Raw genomic sequence first — 16,985 nt, 5'->3', positions numbered from 1 at the left:
ACAAGCTAAAACAGGTCTATTATGTCATCCAAGGCGACCGAGAAAAAGACTGTGGGGGAGGGGAAAGTCCAAACAGCATTTTGTTTAATTAAAACGAGTTTCAATCGAGTGTCGTAAAACCAAACCCCAAGTAAATACTTTGGCCAATCAAAAAGGACGGAGACAATCCAGTAAACCAATCAAAACTCGAAGCAATTACAAGTAGCCGACACAAAGCGAGGGAAAATGTGCACGCGCGAGCCACGATTGGTTTTGGTTTCTCGTCTGATTGGTTGAAAAAAATGGCGTGAGAACTTTGAACCAATCACTGAGTGATGTAATGCAAAACCAAAGTAATTAGCTAATTACTTTCGACACTCAATTGAAAACCGCTCTAAAGATAATTAGTTTACAGACCTTGAATGGGCTCTGTCTTTGCAGCAACTGTTTTGACTGGAATGCGACTTGAAGCTAGTTAAAAAACAAACAAGGGGGAGTAAGGATGGTCCCGTGGTAACGCTCGGGCCTCCCACCTCTGCGGACCCGGGATCGCATTCTTGGTTCGTATGTGGGCTGAATTTCAGGCGATATCTGTCTTACTAATCCGAGGGTATTGTTGTTTTTTTTTTTTTTTTAACGAAAACAAAAGAAAACATTTGCACAACAGTACAGTTCAATTCCCGGAGGATTGGCTCGGGACACAAACATGGCCGCCTTTTTTTTGTTTAGGGACACAAACATGGCGGCCGTGACGTCACGTGAAAACCGAGAATATCCTAGGGCACTCCGGTTTTCCACCCTCCGCAAAATCGACTCCCAGTCTGTTTTATCTGGCTGAGGTGCTGTGCTCCGAGGTCATACTTGGATTGTGTTCAGGGCCGAGTGCATAGCCGGCTGCACAGCTCCTTCAGTCCGACCTCGTTGAGCTGCGCCCTTAGCAATTCAGTCTCCGACTGCGAGAAAAGGTGATTAGCAGGTCATATATTATTATTAGTAGTAGTAGTATTGGTATTAGTATTAGTAGTATTACTATTATTATTATTATTATTATTATTATTATTATTATTATTATTATTATTATTATTATTATTATTGATATTCTGATATCCGGAAGTGTATAAAACACCAACGTTTTGACCAGTAACGGCAAGATTACCTACGATAGCAAAATTATGATTTCTACTGTTTTTGATGACAGATTCGCAATTCATTTTACCTTAATTTAAACAGACACGAGCAAATCGAGAGCACAACACCGATGAACGGTCTGATGAAGTGCTGATTCTCTTCGTGCTCCTAACCAAAGAACATGCTATTCGGCCCTAATTTCGGAAATAATCGGTAAAATAATGGCAACCCACGCTTTTCACGATTATTCCTAACCTTTCATGAAAACACCAAACAGGTAACCTTAAATTAAGAGAGCAAGACTTACATTTGGCACTTTGCGTTGAAACATCTGAACCGGCTCGAGTGACTGGCTTGGATGACTTATTGAGAGCTGCGAGTAGACTCGGTTTTCCACCTGTTCGCTAAAAACAAAAAAGGGAAGCCAGATACACTTTAACGATCATATTTAAGTAAATTCAAGTAAATTGTTGTAAAAATATATATTTATGTTATAAACAGAAAAAAGCCATCAGTTGCTTTCAGCTCTAACTAAATATTCACCGTTTCCGTATTGTGAGAGAAGATATTCAAATGAACATTTCATGTTTTTTTTTTTTTAACTTGTTGTAGAAGCTAAAAGAACAGTGTTTCTCAGGCAATGGAGACCCAAAAATTTATGAATAAAATGCAATTATAGTTTCTTCCCAAAGCAAAACAAACCTTGGCCTTAGATCCAAACATGTTCTCGTCTTCATCACCCGAGGACTCCCATGAATCACCACCGCCTTCTGAATGACTAATAATTTCAAAGCAATAGTTTACATTGACTCATTCCTAGATTAACTATGATTGATAGGATGAGGTGAAAGGTCTAATCAAACCAGGCATGTCAGTCGATGACAGTATGGGAGATTTCTCTGCACAAATTCGCTCGAACGCGGGGCAAACGGCCAAAGCATCGTCTATTCCATTTCCCCACAAAAGAATATGCATATTTATTATATAAACACCAATGAAATACCAAGTGAGCTTTCGCGCAAAAACATGATATCTTCACACGTGAAGATAACATGTCATTTTTACACGTGAAAAAATCACTGTTTCTATGGTTACAAATGAAAAGGGCTCCTAGTTGCTTTTACGTCGTGTAGAAGACGCACATGACGTAACAAAAGCTTTAGGGGTCTTAAGAGATTTAGAATTCTGATTAGGTATTTTTTCACGATTTTTGTTCTATTGTTCTACGTCATGTGTGTCTTCTACACGAAGTAAAAGCCCTCCTTTCGATGCCTTTCTCTTCTCGTGATGGAAAATATTTCACTCGTTCCCTGCGCTCACTCGTGAAATATTTTTCAACACTCGAAGAGAAATTTCGTATCTCCGCGCAGCCATGTAATATTCTCTATATCTTATTCGATGCTTTGGTTTGTAGTATCGCTGGGTATTTTTTTTGATACGAGTTGTGCTGTATTTTGACGAGCATAGCAAGAATTAATTAGCTGAAAGAAAAGCGACCTCTGGAGGTAATCCACATTTTCCAAACGGATTTTTCGGAAAACGACTAGTCCATTTGATATTTAATTGAAATTTCCGGGATCCTTGGTCGAATGGTGTTAGTAGCAGGAGTCAAGGGGAGCCTCTATCTCCCATACTTGACCCCAGGGTCAACCCTTTTCCGAGTAGATTTATTTATAGAACGCCTCCCTTGGGAGATTCAGCTATAGCACGCCCACTGTTGCAAAAGCCAATCAAAACAGAGCTATCGCAGCGTCAAGGGGAACATAATACTTTTTGCGGGAAAAAAAATCTGTACCTAAAAGATAAATTTACTCGAGAAAGGCTGACAAAAGCGGGCGGTTTGACTGACTCATAAGAGGCTGCTGGCAGTCTACCATATCCCACTTTCGGTATACTAAAATACAGTCCAAAACAAAAGTCATCATCTCAGGCTCTCGGGAATAAATATAAGGATTTGTAGGAGTTTATTCCCCAGAGCCCCGAGATGATACCTTTTGTTTAGGATTGATTTTAACATATCGAAGTGGGCTATTAATAAAACATAATGTACGTTTTTTAAGGGGGGTGGGGAGTGGAAGGTGCTTTCCACAAAAAAACCATACAAGTTGTTTACTACTTGGACTACGCTAATTGCTTCACTGAGCAGCACTCACGAAATGAATTGAACGTGGTCTTTGTGAATTTCTAAAAAAACCGAACTAAAAAATTATTGAAAAGAATGCTCCTTTTATAAGTTAATACTAAAAAAAAAAAAAAAAAACATTTACTATTTAAGGATCTCGGAATGCAAAGTTTAACCTGGCCAGCAACGAAATACTAAGTGAAATTTCCTAAAAACAATCCTTTAAACCCCACTACACGATATCAACAATAGATATCGTGGTGCGTCAAACAACAGTGTTAAAAATAGCCGGCCTTCAAAATAACTGCATGAAAAGATGCTGTCATGCTTCTTGGAATTTCCAACGGTGTACTAATCGCAACAAAACACTTTAAAACTTTTTCGTTGTCTCAGCTTATTAAAGCTAATGCTTTCACCTGCTTTAAGGACGTTACTTAACAAATGCTCCAGTTTTCAGTAACCAGACGTATAAAGCCACATCAAACTGCGTAAAGCTTATTTTCTTGAGGATTAATCGACCATTTAAACGATCTATAGCTAAACATAAATTTGGTGATATACACTTAGTGTAAGAGTCAACACTTACCCAAAAATTATTGAAGCTACTGAAGTTTGTTGAGGTATTTTGTTTATATAAAAATATTAAAAACCACTCCAATTTTTCCAATGTTGTGAAAACTATCATGGAGGAAACAGCTAACTTGTTGAATTATTATCAATTATTAATGACGTTTCTTGAGCTAAGGTGGCATAAATTAAACTTTCTGGATTAAAAAGCATCTTACATGTAACTTCCACAGACACTGTCAATTTTTTTTTTGTTTGGGTTCAATGAATGGACAAAAAGTATAGATCTTATGCTGATTCCAAATTCACAAATTAATTTTTTAACTCAGGATATCACAACTACCCTGAAGTCTTTGAATTCAAGTTTTAATAATAAAATTAAATATGAATAAGTTATTGCTGTTCGCCTCACGACTGCTATATGTAAATGACCTTTTTTTAGAATTGAAGGTATTTGTCACATCTTGGGACATTTACAAATTTTGAGAGATTGCAGTGGCAGGACTTCTAGATACAAAATTAATATTTTTTCCATGTTACAGTACATATGAGTTTCTGTCAAAAAAGGGTCTTGAACAGTAACTTTGTAAGTTCCATTATTTTAAGACGGAGCAGCATGAAATTAGCTTGTCTATTAACCCCTTCACTACCAAGAGAGCCACTTCTAGATTTTACTCTGTCTAACGGCAGATGACTTTACTCGTCAATGGGGAACCCCACCGGAGTGAAAGGGTTAAGTAAAACTTAGTTACTTACCGGCTGACAGAATGATCTTCTTTCTCTGACACACTGTTATACCCTATCAGTTGCACGAAAATATTATGATCATGCTTTAGTATTATTCTCATAACAGTGATGATAAGAATTAAAATTGTGCCGGGGAGTTGCGTGTAAATCTTACGTTTTGTTGAACTTCATGAAATTTGGAGAAACTCCACAGATTCAGTTTGAAAAATGCACCAGTACATCATTGGGGTTTGATTTGCTAAAAAAACTGGTGATTTGACCGCTCCTAAGAATACACACACATAATGTAGGGTGCGTTCCTTTGGGATGATCCGAAAAAACGATCACTGATCCAAGATGAGCGCTCCTAAGAATATGCACACTTTAATAGGGTGCGTTCCTTTGGGATGATCCAAACGGGGTCACTGATCCAAGATCACTTGGATCACCGTGCATCGAAGGAACCAAAGAATCCTTTCCCCGAGTGGATTCACCGGTTCCTTTGATACACCGTGATCCAAGTGATCTTGGATCAATGATCCTTTCGGATCATCCCAAAGGAACGCACCCTTACACTCCATTGTTTTCATTTCATTACAAAGTTATAGACTGAAACAACAGAAAACGTTCAAAAAAGAAAGAAAAAATTGTAGTAGAGGTATTGTACACAGTTAACCCGCCTAGATTAGATTTACTATTTGTGGGCCAACTGTAAAAAAGTTAAGAATTGTAATGTTATATTGTGACAATAAAGTTCAAGTTCAATAAAGTTCAAGTGAGATCACAACACACTGCACGCTTTAGTGTCTAAGTTTATCCAGTCTACAACAACAAAAACACACAGAATTACATGTATTCCTTCAGTCCACAATATTACAAAGCATTGTTTTGCAAGTCTTAGAGTTATTTTTAATTTCTGTTTTAGTGGAACAATAAAATCTTTTCCCTCTGGTTTTACACAATATTTGAAAACATAATAATAATAATTATATTATTATTATTATTATTTATTATGGGTGCCACTTTAAATATAATTGTAATAATCATACTAATTAATGATTATAGTTATGTCAACACTATGAAATGAAAATGTTCTCATACACCACGAAAAAACTAATAGAAATCTTTAATTTTGTTAGTCTTACATCTTTACAATTATTTCAGTTTTAACCATTAGAGAGTGGAGATTAGGGGTGAAAGCCAGCCCCCCCGCCCCCCTTTCCCATCATCATGCCCAACATTAATTATACCCCATAAGTTTCAGGATAATGAAAATTATCATATCATTATGGTTTATCTATTTTTGCAGTATGCTTACCTTCCTCATCAGCCACAGGACCTCCAAATGAGAAATACATTTCATTAGTTGCTGTTGCAGATTGACCTGCAAACCCAGACAAATCTTTTCTCTTGCTTGGTGTTGACTGGTTTGATTTTATACTTCTGGCTTCGTTTCTTGCCTGCTCTTGTTGGTCTTCATATTCTTCGATGATGTTTGCAACACTACAAAAATGATAGGTAATGGTTGAATAATGACAACAGCTGTTTTTAACTGCACACCTGTGGGTGGCAGTTTCTAAGAGGGGTCCCTATGGTGGATAAAGGTAGCTGTACTGTCCAGAGGAAGAAGCAAAACTAAAATACGCCATTCCATGTTCTCGATATTAGCTCAGTTACAATCTACTCTCATAGTACTGCTTTTTTTTTTTTTTACTTCACATACTGCAATGACCAGTATATAAGCTGCTCTCGGTTTCAGCAGCACCCTGACTTTTAGAAGCTCAAGAGTTGGAAAAAAAACATTTTGATGAAAATAAAATTTTATTCAGTCAAGTCCATATCACCTTGAATTGATCATTCTATTTGCAATCTCAAATTGAGGCTCAAATACACATTTTAACACCCAAACCAACCTACAGTATACTGGCCAGACTCTGTCTAATGCCGGACGATTTTACTCATCAATGGGGAACCCCTGAGAGTCAATGGGTTAATCCTTGAAATTGTGCCTGATTAGTATCCCTGTATGCTTGGCTCACCTGTGGTGCCCATTAATGACAGCATGATCCGAAGCCTTCCATCCCTGAGAATCTTTTTGCTCCGTGTTGGCATTGTGCTGCAAAAACAGCCGCACAATAGCAATGTGTCCCTCACTGGCTGCTGTCATTAATGACGACCTACAAACATTTAATCAAGAACAAATTGTTCGATTTATAAATTACACAAAATGCCGAAGGCTTCATAGTCATTCAATGGGACAAGATTTAATAGGCAATTTTTCAACAACAAAATTAATTAATGTGTCTCAACATTTCAAAGTTTTACAGCGGAGGGTCTAAAACACAGGTCACAGGTTTGCGTAAAAGTCACTGTGATACAGATAAATATAAAGAACACAAAAGCACTTCCTAGACCTGATCCCTCTACATACAAAAAGTTGTTTCAAGTCCATCTTTAACCACATTTACCAACTGAACACCTTGGAACAGGAAAAAGGACTTCCAGTCTTGACTTGTGGAATGTGACCCAAGCCTGTTTTAGAGTCTTTAAGGGGCATTTGTGTGAAATCAATCACAGGTATGCATTTCATTCTGGTATTAGAGAGGTGCATATTAACGTAATTCAGTCAGTATACCTTTCATTCTGGTACATGTTTATCCCAGGTTCAGGCCTAGAAAAAAGTCAAAATCTCTAACTTGCCCATATCAGGCAGACAAGCTCTACATGATTGTATGACCCACTTTAATAGCCAAAGGGTTCCTTCACTTTTCTTGCATTGGTTCTTTGATTTAATTTTATTAAAAAATTAATTAAAACAGGAAAAAAATTGTAGATAAGTTTAAGCCTGTGATCAGGCTCTTCAGTTTACAATCCTCTCGCGCCTTTGCCACACGCATGACAATTGCAAAAGAGCATGCTTGCAGGCTAGATAGTAACGTTTCATCTCTAGTGTCTCTAGACATCAGACTTTTGAATTCTTCAGTACTTGGCATACCTGGGATTAATTATTGTACAGGAATGAAAGTCTCACTATTATCATTTAAAAAACCCTCTTTTCAAACCATGAGAGTCAAATAGTTTATTGTACCTTCCATAAGCATCAACTGCATCAATCTTTGCTCTTTCGTTAATCAAGAAATTTACAAACTCCAAGTTTCCAAGAGATGAAGCTACATGTAACGGTGCAAAGCCTTCCTGTAAAGGAAATGGTTCAGTTGAGTAGCAATTTGAAAATTTAAACGTGTCTGGAATTACAAAACAGTGTATAATACATGAACGCACACTTGTAATGCATGTTCAAGATACTGTACACAAGTCAGATAGGGAATTATCTACTGGTTTAAATAAGCACTGACAGCTGACGAAAACGGCAGGTACAAAACACAGTTCACAGGTCACAGGTTAGCTTTTATGAATGTTTAGGATATACTTTCTGTATTGGTAAAACAATGACCTGTGCTTTGTACCAGCCGCTGACGAAATGCATCAGAGAAGTTGCGGGGTTTCTTTTCAAACCTAAGATTAAAGTTCATATTGAAGACAATAGTCTGTCTGTTATATATTCTCAAACCTGAGCCAGCAACCTCAGATTTTACTGAAAAGCCCCAGGTGGTACATGAAAGAACTGTAAAATGCAGTTTCTTTTTTTTTTTTAATTGAGAAAGTGGGTCGATGGAGTGATAGTCAAGAACACATACCTTCCACCAATGTGAACTACTTTAATTATTTTGTAAGTTGTGCATTTCCTTAATCTGAGTTTTTTTTCCTTTGATTATGTTTTTGTTTATTTGTTTATTTGTTTTTTGTTTGGGGTGGGAGTGGGGAGGTGTATGCAGAGCATACATATGTGCTCAGCTTAATTATCTGTGATTTATTCTTGAAATCAATGTCAAGTGTAAAATACCCATTGATAATATTTTGAATATGCCTTGTTGAAGGCATGGTGAATTGAAATGTAACATAATAATCATTGTTACTGTAGTATTTTAAATTATAATTAATGATAATTATCTTGCCTTGTCTTGAGCATCAATGTTTGCTTCTCTCTCCAACAAAAGCCCGGCAGTATCAACATCTCCATTAGCTGCTGCCAAGTGAAGCGATGTGCTGTTGTTGACGTCCACTACATCAGCCTCGGCTCCATTATCAAGCAACAGTTTAGTGCAGGCAAGAAATTGACATTCAACTACCTGCAAACATTGCATTATAATTGCACCTTTCAATAACTTGCGCACTCCAAGAATCAAATTTCATCACCAATCAGTCCATTGGAATGAGCTAACATGTCAAATTCAGCATCGTCGGTGGCTCACTTTGAAACAGTCTTTGTTGGTTTCTCTTTTTACATCTATTAGAAACAGTTGACTATTTTCAATCTCCTTGAAAAAAGTAACCCTAGAGTCTGTGAAGTTATATAAAAAGTCTTCCACCCTTTCACAGTGGTCGCCATAACTACCGGTAATGTCAGGGTTCTTCTTATCAGGCGGTAACCGGTAATAAAATTTACCGCTTGTAAGAGCACTTATTACCGCCTGCAAACGCTCAGAAGTCGCTTATCCTTTGCAGAACATCCAACATTAACCAATTGCTTTACTGGTTTGAAAAGGTGCCATACCTGTTGCGCTGAAAACTAGGAAGAACCCTGAATGTATATAGATTTCTAAAGCCAAGCCTAAAAGCAGAGCTCCCAGGTTGTTTATTCTTGTAGTAAGTTAACCTGACATGAGCCTGTGATCCAAGCAAAACCCAGTACCTGGTCAGCAGTCAACTTAAAAAAAACAAAAAGCTGACCTGGCATACATGGAAGGTTCTGTAATTTTTTGCCACAAACACATACCTTAATGAGCATAAATTCCAAGCAATTGTATGACAAAATTTAAAATTTCGCTGGTCAAATTCTAGCACAGGTAGGATCCTCAAATTTTATCAGTAAAATCCTTTCGTTAGCAGCTAAAGTTTACCATTCACAAATTTGTCTGTAGTCAAGGTTTTCTCAAGTTTCATGCAGATTCCCATAGAAACACTGTTTAATATTTCGGACAAGTTTGCCTACCCTTCAAGATGACTTCCAAAACTGTGATGAGGCCTATTACAGTATACAACTTTGCATTTCTGGACATAAGTGATGTTTCAAGGTCTCAAAATTACAATAGTGGCTTAAAATTTGAACTAATTTATTATTACAACCATCTTTCTATCAGCCCTTGTCTTCAATCCCTTGTAGCTGTATTTTCCCTTCAACTTTAGGTTTATTCAATAAATGAATACTGACAGCATAATTTTGAAGCTACACCTGTAATGCAGTACCTTCATTAATGGTGTGCGACCATTGTTGTCACAAAGATTTGTCTTGGCATTGTTTTTCAGGAGAAATTTCACAATATCTTCTTTTCCCTGGGCACAAGCCAAGTGAAGGGCAGTTCTGAGGAATGTGAATACAATGGAATATTATATATCTCTCCATGAGAAGTCAAAACACTCTGAATTCAGCCACAAGCTGTAAGATTTTCTATCATTTAATCACTCAAGTGCAAAGAGGGGATGATCTTCAGAAAATAAATAATCCTAGAAAATGAACCCAAGAGTTACATATCTCAATGTAATTTGATCGTCTGATAGTCTACTTCAACATTCACTTACAAACCAGATCTCGTAATGCACTAATCACCATCCTCAAAACCACTACCAATCACAACACAGGTCTACCAGAGCATCTCTACATTCATTTGAATTTCCAAACACCACTTGACTCTGAAGATGACTTTCGCTAAGGTTGTCGAAACGTCAGTCACTAGTACCAACAGTCCTTCTCAAGATTACTTTTACCCAGATGGTCAAATTCCATTGAGGTACATAATCCTTCTGGGATGAACTTGGACAAACAATAATCATTATCATGTTACAGTACATAGTAAACCTTCCAGTTCAGGTGAGAGTGACATTATTGATTTTACTCTTTCTAACTCCAGACACATTCGTCAATGGGATTGAGTTCAGGTATGAATGGGTGAAATTGGAGGCATACAATGTAAGATGCATAACTTAGACAACCTGATTAATTTTACATTCAAACTAGTTAACTTAGTCTCGTTTCTTTGTCCAACTTGTACAACAATGCTTTTGTGTACTTAGCACCCAGTATATTTTAGTTCTGTGTGTGTATAACTTGATGAATACAATGAGCACTCAAAACCGTTTTCAAGTTTGCATTGTTAAGCAACGATACAGAAAAAATTGATAAAAGAATTACCCACAAATTAGCCATTACTAAAGACATTTCTCTGAACGTAGCTTGGATTGAGAGCGAGAAAAAGAAATAAGAGCTTAAATACAGCTAAATTGCATCATTAGCTTCGGATAGGATAATAATAATTAAGTTATCAGGTTTATGTTAATGACCATTTTGACATATAGACTGACTTAAAAAACGACAATGTACTTCAACTCGTAAAACATTTTTGATCGAGGATTTGCACCGTTCGTTAGCATGCTACAATAATTTATAACAATTGGTGACGATATCGATGAAATATTTCAAGCTTCTAATTCATAAAAAAAAAAGAATAACAAATAAGCTTAAATTGGTTCAAAAAGTCAAACACAAACAGTCAAATAGAGCAATTTGAATGCTGATAACATATAATAACAATCGATTTCAGAAGGTTCCATGAGCTTTTAAACCTAAGAAATCAAATGGAAATTCTCGTATTATAGAACTTGTCCGAGATCTACACAAAAGTAACTACGAAAACACGAACGACATTTGCGAGTTGCAAAGGACGCCAACGGAGTTGCTACAGAAACCAACGAACAGGGCTGTTAATTGATATCGTGCAAGATTTCGATTCATCGCCAATTATATGTAAGACTTGTTGGTCTTATAAGCTACCTGTTTTCTCTGTCGAGCTGGTTGATGTCTCCTTTCTTAACAATCTGTTTGACTTTGGCCAAATCCCCGGTCCACACTGCCTTATGAAGCTTTGGCAAATCTTTATCCTTGGCGATGGAATAACCGGACGAGATACTTCCTGCCTCACTGACGTCTTCCGTGGATAAGGCATTCTTTGTGCTTGAACCCTTCTTCCTAAATAGCTTTTTGAAGCCAGACATGGTGGTTTTGCCTTGTTATTTCATAATCGGTGATTTTCTGGCGCTTCTTTTACAGAAGCATTTCCTTGCAGTGACTTTTTTGCGGTTACTTGATGTTAACTCGATACCAGACCACCCTCGACACTGTGGAATGGATTTCCCATGGGGACAGGTTGCGGGTTTGTGGGATACGGGATGTGGGATGCGGGAAAGAGCTACATGTAGTACATCACTGTGGCTATTCTCGCAGGCGTCCGAAAACTCGATTTTCTCAGGATGTTTGGATGATTTTCTGCATGCCTTCTTCTACGCATCGTGTAGAGCTACAAATCAAAGTTAATTTATTCGCCGAATTACTTGGCATGGTTCACCGCGCACAGTGAAGATATTGTTTTTATCATTCATATGTGAGGATATAGGTGTCGTCATGATAACTAACACGATTAGACAATAAAAAGCGAGCTTCCCCTTCATTGCACGATCTTTTGTGTAAAATATCCTGTATTTGTAAGAGTACCACATTTTTCCTACATTTAGACGAGGGGTCGGTTGTTCACGGCAAGACTGTTGGTGATTTTTTTCTTTACGATAGTCTATGCTTGAAGTAAAGTTGTTAGAGGCTGTCAGCCGTGAAACTTCATAACAATTTCAAACTAGCCGTAAAAATGCCGACAAAAATTACCGTTAGCGCCAAAAGATCGAAATGATATGAAAGGATAGATGTCTCAACTTTACCTGGAAAAATCAAGGTCGTACAGCACTCATTGATCCTAGCAACCATCCACTTTTAGTCTATATGTACGACGGATTCGAAATTGGGGAAAAAACGTGAGGTGTATCTTTAATCATAACTAGCCGCGAAATTAGCCCTCCTTTGCACCCTGTTGCCAAAACCGAAATCCCAAACTGAAATGCCTGCAAAGGGCTTTCACATTTCAAAAGCTGTATTCACTGTACTTGGTCTAAAGATTTTCCATTGCGACCAAAGGTAATTCATTTTAATTCCTAACCAGTTGTATTATTTTCCGAAATCGCTTTCTTAACTCCTGGAGCTTTTCGCTGTCTTGGCAAGGATTTATTTCTACCCATCAAAATTACCCTGGATTCGAAATCCGATTTAGCAGAAACAGTTTTTCTAAAGAAAGTGACGGTAGGCTTCAGGAAAACTCTATATAATATAAATGTCTAAGTATTTCAGTGTAATTGTTTATTCGTATTCACCATTTTTTGATGAATTCACAACTAAGCTTTTTCGAATTAAATCATTTGTGCCGGTGACCAGCTCTGCAACGGGTAAGGAAGCTTGAAAATTATTTTCAAGTTAATCTGCTTTGATCTGAATAAGGTTATGAATTTTCATGTGTAAAAATTCTGGTAAATAAAGAACAAACAATTTTGCTTGTTATCATGCGTGGTGAACTGACCAATAGAATTTCTTCCCAAATTCACTCAGTCTGTTAATGGTTTCATATAGGTTGGCACAAAGGGTGGCTAAAATACATCATAAGTAACACTTTTAATAAAACGACTGTCCCATTGGCTGGCACATTTTAACACATCTTTGTTCTTTTGTACTTAGGATCTACACTTTTGGAGAATAACATTTAATTTACAGCTGTAAGCAAAGGTTATGCAAATCATGCAAGTTTAGGTTGCTACAGAATTTCAGCGATGAACGTTCATTTATACTGGTAAAAAATATTATATATAGAACAAATAATTTTCACGATTTGAGAGGCGAACTATCTTCATATTCTTTTCCATTGAAATATCATTGCAGTGTTTATTGAATGTGAAAAACTTGACTATTTCTCACATAAGTTCATTTTCGTAATTTCATCGACAGACTTCATTTGCGGATTCCGCAGTCACATTTGTGCTTTCCTGTCAAAGTTTGTTGAAGACCTGTCAGTGGAGAACGATCTCAGATACTCCAGAAAACGTTTTTCTGAGTCAACCGATCCTTTTCTGTGTTTTCTTTCACAACGATGAAAGTAAAAAATCACATTCTATCCCATATTTTTGCTGTTTCATTTATCTTTGTGATTTCAAGAAGACAACAAAAATATCCATGCTGTTCTCTAACACCATGCAAGACAAAGCTTTGGCGAATTTAGCTTTGTTTACGAAAGGCAGATTATAAGACTCGTTGAGTTTGTCCCCAATGTTTTTGAGTTCATTAGCCACAGAGGCGATTACTTCCGTGTTCGGTTTCTTCGACGAATTTGGTGCAACGTGAAACTCAAGCTCGTCTTTGCTCTGGAAGGTGCTTGGATTCATGTCCATGAGCCTTGTAATGTTCCTCTTTGATCAACGCTCGAATAAAGTTCTGTAACGAAAAAAGTTCAAATTTAAGACGAGAAGGGGATTTTTGAAAAGTGTTACAAATTGGGTTGGATTGACATTTTTCTAAATGCCTTTGAATTTAAATGAAAAAATAAACAAAATTTGTCCTCCAAATCGTAATGGAGCAACTTCCAAGTCTTCTGGCCCAAATTTGTCAGAAGGTGACGACATTCAGTTTTTAACTTCATAATATTAATTATAATGAATAATTTCCCAAAACCAGGAAGGGAAATCATTTTTTATTTGCCGAGCTTTGGCCTATTTGTGGATTCCGATTTGGCTTAGAAGTAAACACAAATCGAGCTGAGAAGAGTATGGCCTTGAAATGTTGAAAATGAAACGATTAAATTTGAAGCTCGAATCACATGTTCTGGGTCTACTGCATAGGAAAAAAAAATTGGAAAGTCTAAGTTTTAATAAGTGAGTTATTAGCTGTATTAGAATTAACTTACCGAAAAATTTCGATGGCCAAATTAAGCGTAGATCAAGACCTTGGTTGAAAGGCGGATTTGATGTTAGCAGATCAGTGCTTCCCTAGCTTTCCTTGCTGGAGCTTGAATGTGGATGCAGAGAAGCTTGCCACAAATTTATAGATCACTGCAGCTCAGGAAAACACGATACACGAACATAACGTCACGAAAAAAAGACATAACGCTAAGACGCACTTTGGTAGCTGTTGGCAACAATGACTCACGAAAGGGTGACACGGGATCTTTTTTGGAAAGATAGTTTAATTCTTTTTGTAATATTACAAGTATTTAGAAATATTTAACAACTTTTTTGTGGTAAGCATTTGTTAAAAAGTTAGTTTGGGAAAATTCAGGACAGTTTTTAAGGTGTCGTGCTGAGCCTTTTGAACTTACGATGCGGCACTGCTTGAAATTTGGACGAGGGCGTGATTTTTCTTGTTCTGACACGAAAAATTACCATTATAATGTATTAGTCACGATATACTCCAGTAGTAATGCCCATTAAAGTAATTCCAGATTGTTAAGGCCTATAGCCAGTTGTTGCGAAAGTTGAATGGTTTATATTAAAATTCTTTATCAGAAATTCAGTTTAACGAATTCGAAGAATACTTTTCCCAAAAAAAACTCGTTTCCGAACTTGTTGAGCTGGTGTCTTCACTCCGAAGAACAATATTAATTTCATTTTGTCTTATGGGTTTCAGTTTGAACGCACATATCTTTCATATTAATTATCACCGAGTAAATTATAAACTCAAATTTTGACTGTAGGCCCCGGATGTGTACTCGCGCTCGCTTTTTCCCGCCATTTTCCTCCCTTTGGAATTCATTTGGCTTACTCGTTCGTCGTACGTTCACGAGAAAGCAACTTTTTTAATCCTTTTTTTTTTACATTATTGTCGCAAACGGGTGATATCATCTATACCGCGTTTCAATATTTTGGCAACGAGTGCCAGACCTTATACATATTCATAGCAAAAAACCGAAAAGATTTTTTAAGTCTGTAATCGCTTTTTGCAAAGAAGACATAAATTTCAAACAAAGATAAGGAACTTTCAGAAAGATAAGCCAATGAAATTTAGTGATTGGCCAAGTATTTCAATTGTGGGTCTTAATTTATGTTTTTAAATGACGTGGGTTTCTCTGAATCGAAACAACTTAGTCTGGTCGAATAATATTTTGTTTCTAGATAAACCGCAAGGAAGTTTAAATTTAAAAAGCCTAATTCTAGTAGCACACAAAATCACAAAAATGTCACCCGAAATTGATGTGAAAGTGGGATATGCTGATATTTTTTATGTTAAACTAGACAATATTTGTAACCATAGCAACATATGGTCTGCTTCTTATAACATAAGGTTGTCACGTTTTCCAGACTCTTGGGGCACAATTTGGCAGAGAGATCGATCAAAGTTATAAAATGCTTATGAAAAACATACAATGTAAAAAACAATCGCTAAATATCGTACAAACTTCGCTTAGGAAATATGTCGCCGCTCTTCCTATTTTTTTCATGAACAATACGGCGTCAAAAGAAGAATCACTTAATATTTCTGCGTATTATTATCATTGTTGAAGAGGCGATTAGAAATGGAAAATATTGAAAAACACGTTTAAAGTATTAACGAAAAGAAAACATTACTTTTCTTGTTCGTATACAGGCGATCGAAAACATGAAATATTAGAATGGCACAGAGTGCGATAGTTTAGTTTCTTATCACCGCAGGTTAAGTATCAGAATCAGACTGTTATTGTGCCAAAATCGGCTTCACATAAAATCAAAATCGGAAAATTAAAGATCTGCTTAAAGGAAATCGGGATAGATAAGAGCATAATTGCTTTCCTTAACGTCGTAGAACACAAATAACATGAGAGGTTTAGTTACATTTTAGGAGGACATGTCCAACAGAGATTATAAATGCAACGCAAGCAGCGGTGACATGAAGATAGCAGCAAGGTATTAAATTGCATGATTTCAGAAATTATTTTAGCGTGCTCATTAAGGCCTCTATTCTTGCCGAGGACGTACAATACTTCAACAGCTGTTTGTCTAGAGATTTTCCTGATCTGTAGTTGCAATCATTTCATAGCTGCCATCGTTAAGGCTGCAACGCAAAGTAGTCACTACCCTCGATTCCTCAGTCGAGTATTTTATTGTAGATAATATCTTTAAAATGATATACTTCAAGCATTAGCCGAGCGACAAAGGGGCATGGTAAACAATTTGTTTTAATTGGATTCAAAACTTCCACTGACTGCTTCACGTTTTAATAAACGAAGTCTATATAGCTGTGTTGAACTTCAATGGTTAAATATACGATTCTATAGTCATACAAATTCACATGTAAATATGTGTCATGTTAAATCCTCTCTGTAACATAATTCATCCCACAAAATTATAGCCCATTTTCTTCATTGTCAAAAACGAAAATCAGTTAACCCACAACACGGAAGTGAGAAAATATAATAACAAGTCATGCAAGTGTATTCGTAGGGAGGTTTACATGCACGCACCTACACTTGCAAGCAATGGCTTTCAATCGCCGTATATCGTAAACGTA

The 16,985-nt window shown here is 36.8% G+C and overlaps 1 protein-coding gene and 1 long non-coding RNA gene across 2 annotated transcripts in view; both read right to left on the bottom strand.

Moving 5' to 3' along the window:
• Window positions 1-11,732, bottom strand: part of LOC138055695 (trichohyalin-like) — a 72,848-nt gene extending 61,116 nt beyond the window's left edge. Inside the window, exons 1-10 of the mRNA XM_068901577.1 lie at window positions 11,412-11,732; window positions 9,830-9,944; window positions 8,539-8,712; window positions 7,611-7,717; window positions 6,562-6,699; window positions 5,841-6,025; window positions 4,553-4,595; window positions 1,810-1,885; window positions 1,415-1,511; window positions 397-450 (exon numbers count right to left, since the gene is read on the bottom strand). Of these exons, the coding sequence (XP_068757678.1) occupies window positions 397-450; window positions 1,415-1,511; window positions 1,810-1,885; window positions 4,553-4,595; window positions 5,841-6,025; window positions 6,562-6,699; window positions 7,611-7,717; window positions 8,539-8,712; window positions 9,830-9,944; window positions 11,412-11,632 (1,210 nt within the window). The 5' untranslated portion in view covers window positions 11,633-11,732. The remainder of the gene's footprint in view (window positions 1-396; window positions 451-1,414; window positions 1,512-1,809; window positions 1,886-4,552; window positions 4,596-5,840; window positions 6,026-6,561; window positions 6,700-7,610; window positions 7,718-8,538; window positions 8,713-9,829; window positions 9,945-11,411) is intronic.
• Window positions 11,733-13,108: 1,376 nt separating this feature from the next.
• LOC138058312 (uncharacterized) overlaps window positions 13,109-16,985 on the bottom strand; it is a 7,896-nt gene continuing 4,019 nt past the window's right edge. Inside the window, exon 2 of the long non-coding RNA XR_011133850.1 lies at window positions 13,109-13,940. This is a non-coding gene — a long non-coding RNA (uncharacterized lncRNA). The remainder of the gene's footprint in view (window positions 13,941-16,985) is intronic.

Source organism: Montipora capricornis, chromosome 7 (assembly GCF_036669925.1).
Source record: "Montipora capricornis isolate CH-2021 chromosome 7, ASM3666992v2, whole genome shotgun sequence".
Lineage (NCBI taxonomy): Eukaryota > Metazoa > Cnidaria > Anthozoa > Scleractinia > Acroporidae > Montipora > Montipora capricornis.
Note: the sequence above shows the minus strand (reverse complement) of the source record. Positions and strands in the feature narration are given on the sequence as shown.